General features: G+C 39.7%; 1 protein-coding gene across 1 annotated transcript in view; it reads right to left on the bottom strand.

Moving 5' to 3' along the window:
• Positions 1-5,926, bottom strand: part of LOC116382925 (protein diaphanous homolog 3) — a 158,360-nt gene extending 152,434 nt beyond the window's left edge. The window contains exon 1 of the mRNA XM_031846369.1: positions 5,422-5,926. Within this exon, the coding sequence (XP_031702229.1) occupies positions 5,422-5,541 (120 nt within the window). The 5' untranslated portion in view covers positions 5,542-5,926. The remainder of the gene's footprint in view (positions 1-5,421) is intronic.
• Between the last annotated feature and the right edge of the window lie 3,520 nt (positions 5,927-9,446).

Raw genomic sequence — 9,446 nt, forward strand, 5'->3', positions numbered from 1 at the left:
AGAGAGAGAGAGAGAGAGAGAGAGAGAGAGAGAGAGAGAGAGAGAGATCCTTCCGCTCATTTATGTAAAAGGCGTTCAATAGGACTTGACATGTAAGAATGGTAGTGGCTAGCTCATTAACATACCTTTACATTCCCCAGGAGCCTGTACAATCATCACCGAGCACCATGGGTGGGTGACAAAGTTTCCATCCTTTTGCGGCACCCAGCAGTGCAGTTTAGCAGATTATTAAACACATGTGCAAATGTGTAACACCAAATGGCGTGTTGCTCAACAGCGGCGACACCAGTCATATAAGCATGGATTGCGTCTGAGAATGACTAAGGATGTATTTGTGAGGTCGGTGAGGAGATTGGCAGTTGCCCCGTTGTTATCTGTGCGCACCAGCTACCTCAGTGCTGCCGAGCTACTTTTGTCTGCTGCCTTTTTCCGCTCAAGCTGATTTTTGTTTGTTTGTTTGTTTCCGTAGACTTCTTTGGGAAAGTTGCCATCTGTATTTCGAACAGGTGTAACGGAGTCAAAAAAAAAAAAAAAAAAAAAAAAAGGCCAAAGGAATAACCCTAATGAGGAAAGGGAAGTCAATACAGAAAATATTAAATTTCAAAAAGATGTCATATTGAAATGCTGAAAGAAAAACTGACATTGGAAAGGTTAGGTTTCCTTCAAGCACAACAGCGGAGCGTACAGCGCCTAAGAGAAATAAATCAATACACACACACCAGTGCTTAATTAAATAAAATCTTGTGTCAACCTGTCAATGAGCCAACCCCCTAATGAGTGCCCCGAGATTAACATCATACATGTTTGTCCAAAATGTGCAGGAAAAGAACCAGACTGAGAGAATGTTAATAATATGATGCGTCTGAAATAATGTGATGAATAAAATGACCCACCATATGCTGAATATAGGAATTATTTGGTCTCCGCTGATGAGCTTGACAATTGGTCAAACTAATTGGACACAGCTGTCAGACTTTTACCTCTTATGCCCACAGGTTGACAGACTATGTGTTTGGAATAGCACGAACAACAAAGCATTGGCTCTTCTTAATGATTTCATTCATGGATGAGATGTTAAAAAGGAGTCAAAATGCACCTAGAAAATGGTCAAAGTGAAGTAACTTTGATATTATGAAGTAAATTACAAGCGCATTAAAAAAACAGTAAATCAACCAACAAATTGTGAAATAATTAACCAAATTCAGCTCAACTTTCCCCACCCCGGCCTCTGTTCTGAAGAGTGTTCACCTTCCCCTACACTTCAAATATTGCACACTTGTTTAACATTCATTGGAATGACACTGTAATGATCCACAGGTCTGTGACTCAGAAGTGATCAGAAGCTAACAGCAGGAGAAACCCTCTCTCAACAGCGTCACTCAACAATTTAACTTCTAATTGTTATTCAAGTACTTGTTATTTAGTTCTGCGAAGGCAAATTAAGGGAGAGGGGCGTCCTGAATAATAGATGAAAACAGTAACTTAGTCCACCTGTTCTGTTCCTGCAGGATTAATGGTATGGAACATTAAAATGTTCAAATATAAAATGAATGGATCGACATAATGCCATTCATCAAAAATGTTTGCTACTTCTTTTATTTAGACCAAACGATGCCAAAGCACCCGCTTGTGCCAGCTGTTGCGCCCCAGTGCACAAGTCTCTGCGATGAAGTGCGTCATGGCAGCTCGTGGACCCAGCGTGTGCCTCTACTATACGCAAACATCAGGATGTTCAGCTGGAACTTATTGAGTCTTGTTGCATCTAATCACAGCAGCACCGAACAATCGGCATGGGACAAAGGAAGCCACAGGTGGCTTTCAACATTGTTGAATCAAAGGACAAACAAAACTCCGCATCAGGACGGCGTAAACATGACACAGCTGCAGAGTAGATGGCACTCGGCTTTTACGCTACATATATAATTAAAAAAAGGCCTAGCAGCTGTGTAGGAAGTATTTTTATTTCAATTGCAATTTTTAAGCAGTGAGATTCTTTGGTTTTTCCTTCGAAACTTGAGGAATTGCAGATTTTCTCTGAAAATGAAGTCCTCTGAAGACATCACCTTGAGCTTTGGGAAACTGTGATGGGCATTGTTGAGTCTTATTTTTAAATGAAACAACTAATAGATTCATCAAGAAGATAATTGGCAGGTTAAGCGATAATGAAAATATGCATTGGCTGCAGCCTCAGCCAGGTGCTTATTGGTGTTTGGGTCCTAAAAAGGAGAAAGTGAGAAACAGCTCAAGTCCGTCTCTTAGCACCCAATCACGGTCACAATTAAAACTTCAGGCAAACTAACAAGTGAAGTTGTGGCTCCCCTAAAGTAACAGGGCCAGTTGGTTAACCAGCAATGGGTTCTTTTTTCAAGATCTCACTATTGCAAATCTTCACAAACAGTCATTTGTAAATATCAGCGAATTCATTTTACTTTCCGCTATCGCCTCGTTCATTTAATTACACTCCGATATCATCTTTTTCAATTAACTGAGACAACCTCTGGTAGAGGAAAAAACGCTGATGTAGAAAACACTGCACGGGCAGTCCACAACAGAGAAGAGAAGCAGTATCATACACCTCTGGTTTTGAAAACTTCATTCTTTATAGCCTTCGTTAGCAGCACTGCTATCGGTTTAGTTATTCCATCTTATTTGTTCTTCTGAAATCGCTCAAGTCGGAGGATAGCAAATTCTCATGACAAGGCAAAATTGACTTCTAAAGGTCTCTCCTTAACGAATGAAACAATAGTGCGTCACTGCACCATCTCAATTATAAGTAATAAAAAAAACAACTATGGTCTTTCAAATCAAGATTTAAATGAACTTTTCCTGCAGCAATCCTTTTATAAATGACATATTTTAATATATCACTCATAACGCTCAGTGCCACAAGGTCTGTCCTCCACACAAGGTCTAGTGAGGACTATTATTTGAGAGAGAGAGAGAGAGAGAGAGAGAGAGAGAGAGAGAGAGAGAGAGGGGTACCGAGTAAAAAGCCACTCAGCAAATTCACTTTTAACAAATAAGTCATTGAAGAAAAAAAAAAAAGAAAGCGTCAACCAGAATAAATGCTGATAAAATACTCTGCATGAATAAAATACATTTCAACGTTCAGCTCCAACATGACAGATATATTTCGGGGCTGCCGTTTCTTACGCATCTCTTATTCAAGCGTTTATGAAGATGAAAAGTGTTAAACTTGCTCTGTAAAAAGGTTTAATGCTAATTGAATAGATAAATGAAGTGTCTCAATTATGCTAAATCCATTCCCAGTTACTTATTTGAGCACCAACATTCAGTAATATTGCCCCTTCACACTAAAACAAAAAAGATATTAAACATAGATTACGTCTAAGAGACCATCAAATCTGTTCAGATGTTTTGACTATGAAAAGAGACCTTCTCATCTTTTGTACCCCGTTCTGAAGAAGGCTAAAAGAAAAAGCATCTCAAAAGAACATTTACACATTAACATTCTGCTCCATTTGTTCCTTCACTTTTATAATGCGCTGCTTGAAAATGGCCAATGAACATGAAGTGGCCTTCAATTGAAAATCCAGTTCCAGCAGATATTGTGGTGTTGCAGTGCCACCTATTGAGAGGACCAAATACAGGAATGCTCTTCTGAACTGTGAAAACACATTTACAAGGTTGATTTTTTTTTTTTTTCAGGTTTTTTTTGGTCGTAATAATGTTATAAATTATAAATGTTGCAAAGACAGACCAATCCGAGAGAGGTGTGAAGAAGACTAAGCTGTACCGTCACAAATGCATGCACATCTTTTAGTGAGAATAAGAAACACGATGTTCTCTGCTTGTGTATTTCTGAAAGAACACAAAAAGCCAAGGCTCTGTGGGAAGCAACATGGCCTGAGTGTGCCGATTTCTGTTTAGTACATTACAAATAGAACCAGAAACAATAACTAACACCTCGGTCAGCCTGAGTGATGTGTATCTCAGCTCACGTAAAGGATGCTTTTGCTTTACACACTTTGTTGACAACAGTGAAAGAGGAAGAGTACAGGGTACAAAAGCACCAAAGGTAATCTCGGTGTGGTTTCTGAAGAAGCCTCACAACGTCTTCAGGGTGCACTGCTTGCAGTGTCTTAGCATATATTGATTAGGTTTGAAATGTGAAAATAATCTCAAATCAAGGTCTATTTACTTTTCCCAGGGCTACATCTACATCAACATCTCACAGTCACCGTCAACATATGGAGTTTACTCAGTTGTCGTGGAAATAGCTCAGTTATTAGGGACTCTCAATATGTGATCGGCCCTAATGTCTGACTGGCTGAACCCTAAACATAGACGCGAGACGGCAAATGTCATCACGAGTTACCACAGAGCCCCAAAGTGGTCAATCCATGTTGCTTAATTTGTCTGACCAACAGTTAAAAACCCCGACGTTCTAACTGTTCACACACTGTGCACATGTCGGCAGGCAGACTGCAGCAATGGGGGTTAAATACGCGTAGGCAGTCAATCTGAATGGTTTAACACACACACACACACACACACACACATCAACCAGCCTGACTTTCAACCAGCACTGAATACTCAACAGCCAATCAGTAAGAGTGGATGACAGGATTGAAAAACCCATTCCTGCACAGACCTTTACTGCGACTGTAGACTACAATCTCCTGAAGGCCAGGGAAAAGGAATTAACTTGTGTAGCACTCTCATAAAAGAATGGGGGTCAAATGCAGGTAGAGCTTGCATTAATTAGATCTGTGTCACACACAAGTTTCCTGTCCAAAAGGGGCGTGTGTGTGTGCGTTGTTGTAGAAGCCTGAAAATGAGACCCTTACATGAGAACCCGAATAATGGTCCAAATAACACCTCTCCCTATACCTCCCAGAAGAATACAGCAGACATTAACTAAGGCCAGACAAAATGTTGGTGTGTTTGTGTGTAATAGTAGGGAGGACATGGATTAGCGTAAAGGCTAAACCCTGTGCTAATTTTAACCTTTTGATTTCCTACATGCAAGGCGAAGCCAAGGTCGCTGTTTCACACTGACGTGTTTTACATTCAAAGAGTGCAATATTGTTCATCAGCATTATTAACTGTGAGAGAGATTCTGTGAAGGCGTTCTCTCTGCAAGGAGGATAATATATCAAGTGAGATCATTGCACAGGCACCTCCACTTCTATTCTGATCCTCTGGCTCTGTTTCACCTACGTTTTCCATCTATTCACTACCATATTTTAAAATGTATTGCATTAAAAAAGTCTTTGCAGACACGTTTTCCTTAGTTGATTTTGCACTTCCGTGTGCGCGCGTGTGTGTGTGTGAGGTGTCCACAGGTGGTATCAGAGACAGCAGAGATAACGTAGACATGTTGACAAGTATTACTCAGAGGACATTATTTTGCAGCTAAAATAAAACAAATGATTCATTTCAGTCCGCCATACTTACAAACTTTGGTTTGCGGTCTCCGTCGTCGTAACATGTGCTGGGGTTGGAGGAACCTTTCTTCTTCTGAGGTTTACCGTCTCGACCGGTAGAGGATTCAAACCGCTGACTGTAACCGTCCATGGTTGTTGATCTTAAAAGTGATTGACCTCCACACGAGCTGATCGTGACTAAAAAACGTCAACCTCGTACCGGGTAACGTTCACGTTACTTAGCTAACGCTAGCGAGTTTGCTAAACTATCATTCACTGGTGGCTTTACTTAGCGCTAATCCAATTTATGGACTGTCGCGTTAGGCTAATGTAACGCTCCCGCTAGCAGAAGCACTGCTGCACACAACGTACCGGTTTACCTCCACTGACACCTTTAACCCGTCCATCAATTGTAAACTACACAAGCATTACAAGCAGTAGTTGAATCGTTGGCTGTGTACATTTGGCAGATATTTTTTTTGACAGACCCGCGCAATGTGGATGTCAGCTGAGCGTGTTTGATTCAGCCAATAGCATCCACTGAGCTAGGTACAGCCCCCTCTGTGTACGGTTGAAAAGGCATTTGATTGGCCGCAGGGAGCTGTCAATCAGCTCTGCCTCGTATTGGCTCGTTTTAGCCACCTGGGTCTCCCGTAGGCACGACGGTTTATGTGACCTGGGTGTGCCTTGGATGCAGAAATGGTTACAGTTGGTTTGCAGTCGTTCGTGTGATGTAAACGCGTAACAAATTAGTGATGTGAATTAACCCACAGGGCAAATTTTTCTTGAATCGAACTACCAACCATGCAAGCTGTGCAAAAACAAACGCAACATTTACTTCAAAGTACAACACTAATAGCCAGTTATTAAGGAGTTTCCTGTATAAAGTTTACAACAACACGGTTTTGGAGGCCAACCCAAACCTAAAAACTATTAACATAGTTTTTGATTGTGGCATCTTCATTTTACCGTTACACGGTTGTCAACACAAAACACGTCCCTGAAAGCTTTAATCAGTTTTATGTGAGTCATAACAGGCCTCATAATGTGCACGGTTGATAAGTTTGAAAAGGAATGACCACGTCATTTAAAAAATTGCACAACAGATTTTGGATGAGAAAAACATCTGAGTTTGAGTCTCCTTGCAGCATTAGTATTACTCACTTGGCAGATAGATGATGACGGACGCTTTTCTGTATGTTTCAGAAAATGTTTTGCCCTTCTCCCCATCCCTGTCATGTTTCCAGGATTCAACTAACGTTAACCCTTACATTCCCATGCGAATTTCAGGGTGGAACACAATTGATGCTTTGCTCTTTTTTTGTTTCTTCCTTCTTCTTTTTCAATCAGGTTGTTATACTGAAAATGCTTTACGCTATTGGTTTTCAGCTTTGTTTGGCCATTTTAAAGGCAGCCTAAAGCTACAGTAAAATCCCAAATAGCCTCGCTTGTCTGATGCAAACAGCAATGAGGTGATGTGATGCAACAAACAGAAACTTTTGTGAGATCCTTCTCATGTGCTCTACTCAAAGAATGTTCTGCTTCACCAAGAAACACAGTATCAGAGAGAGAGAGAGAGCTCTTCTATGTAAAGCCAATATGGAACATTTGTGCCCCTGTTAGTGAAACGCAGGAGAATATTAATTATGTGTGATAATGAACCACACATGACGATGAACATGGCTCTTCCACGGCTGATGTGGTCATTCAGCAGTTGCGCTTGATGCGGCTGGAACTTTCTTCTTGGTGACAAAAGTGACCTCACGATTGTAATGGGATAAAAAGCCACAAGTGGTATTAACCTTTCACCTGCCTTTGTGCTTCCAGACAGCTGGGGCCATGCCAATCCGTCTTAAGACCTCAGCGCTGAAGTCAAATGATTATAGCACATGTGTATCCTACACTTTGATTGGCAGTTTAAAAAAAAAGCATACCTTTGCCACACCACAAGAGCAAGAGTAGCCTATACTTAACAAGCAGGTCACATATTTCAGCTGTCTCGGAGCTCATGTAATTTGCAGCTATTATATTACCAGCATCAATCTTTTACAAGTGGAGCAGTGATTCAGTATAATTATGCTTCCACTATTACCATGTCAATCTGCAAAAATGCAATGGACTGGGATGAATTCTCATCAATAGTTAAACTGTTAAACGAATGTAGATTTATATAAGCATGGTTTGTAATGTGAATGGCTGGAAACAGATTTAGCATGCGCATTTTGAATGAAAAAAAATGTGATTTTAAGATGTTTTTATTCCAAAGCAAAACTTAAAGTCAAATGTCACTATTGAAGGAAACCTTTAGCTATGAAATCAAATTTGACTTTCTTTGAATTCGGCCTCCTGAAATCTTGTTATCTTTAAAGACCCTTCTTCTTTAAGTCACTGAAAGGCTGTCGGCATTGCTGCCGGCAGTGTGTTAAGGCTCTGCCTCTATTCTAGCCGAACACAAGCCTCGTGGCATTGTGCCTTACTAATCCTCTCAGAAAACGAGAGATCTACCCTTCCAAATCGATCAAAGAATTGCCACAGGGATATATACAATCCGAAAAACCCCAGAGGCCAAATGATGGAAATTCTGACTTTTCTGTTTTGATAATGACATTGATCTCTGCCACTTAAACAGAAAGACCAAATTCAAAAAATCCATCTAATTGAGCTTGAATGATTGATGATTTCTTCTTCTTATTGAATTATGTGTGCTCTATTGGCATTAGTATTTCAAGACAACATTGTCATATCATGAACAAATACAAAAAGGTTCAATTCATTAAAATAAATCGGTTGTTAAAATGAGCCTCAAAGATAATCAGAAATGTTTCCTTTATACAGTATTGTGTGTTAAAGTTGCTCAATTCATAAACAACAACAGAGTAAATGTTTATTTTTGAATGCTTTTTATTTTTTTGATAATTTAATGTTTTATGTATTGTTCTAATCGTTTGTGTGCCAACAAAAAAAAAAAAGTAATTTTACGTCAATGGGTGTACCAGTGACAACACAATCCAACCTTATTTCAAAGTCTCAAGTTGTATGCGATGAATGCAATGAAACAATGTTGCTGTCTACTTTATACAGAACAAGTATTATTCGTCAAAAAGGACGATCAGACTGAAACTTAAAGGCTCGGACTCAATAATGGAAATGTTATCCTCACAATGAAGCTTGGTACTGGACCATTCTATTGCTGGGCGTCTTTAAATCCTGTGAAACACTTCAGTGTGCATATACTGCCATCTTGTGCTTACAATTAAAATTGTATCACTATATTAGAATCCAGGGTTTTATTTGATTTACAACTAATCCGGGGCAGGTATTACCCAATTCAGCCGAAAAACTAGGGGTGAACACCAAGAACAAAATTGGGGTATAAAATGTAAACTATACCATAGATGCAACTGCGACACTGAAGAAACTATTATCCATATTGGAAAACCCGGACCACCCTCTCCACCACCTACTGCAGGGACAGCGCTGTCACAAGGACCGATACAGGAAAACATTCCTGCCCTCTGCTATTAGACTCTATAATATATCACCTCTGGCCAAATCAAACACAAGACTATAACACTGCTACACTGTTGTTGCTGCTGTTGGTGATCTTGTGCACTACTGTTTTGTTTATTTTTTCCTATTTAGTTAATTTAATACGATTCTATTTAGTGTATATACTGTGCATTTGTATTTACTTTATTTTCTTAAATGTAATAGGTCCTGCTCTGTTATTTTATTATATTGTATATATTGTGCATTTTCCACACTTAATATTTTTATTTTATTGTGTAACCTTGTTTGCTGCTGCACAGACAAATTCCCCCTTGGGGATGAATAAAGTATATTTCTATTCTATTCTTCTATTCAACAGCATCTTATATGGACAGTTCACTAATTCACTGAATTCGCCATGAGTTCAGATATGAGTCCAGTGAAATGTTGTCCTTTACCGATGGATGCCAGACATCCTTTCCCACGGCAAAAATCTAAAATATCCATAAGAGAAGAATAATGGCATTGAAATTTAGTTTGACCCTCTCGGCACTCCGTAGACGCGTC

Source organism: Anarrhichthys ocellatus, unplaced genomic scaffold (assembly GCF_004355925.1).
Source record: "Anarrhichthys ocellatus isolate YVR2014 unplaced genomic scaffold, GSC_Weel_1.0 scaffold6, whole genome shotgun sequence".
Lineage (NCBI taxonomy): Eukaryota > Metazoa > Chordata > Actinopteri > Perciformes > Anarhichadidae > Anarrhichthys > Anarrhichthys ocellatus.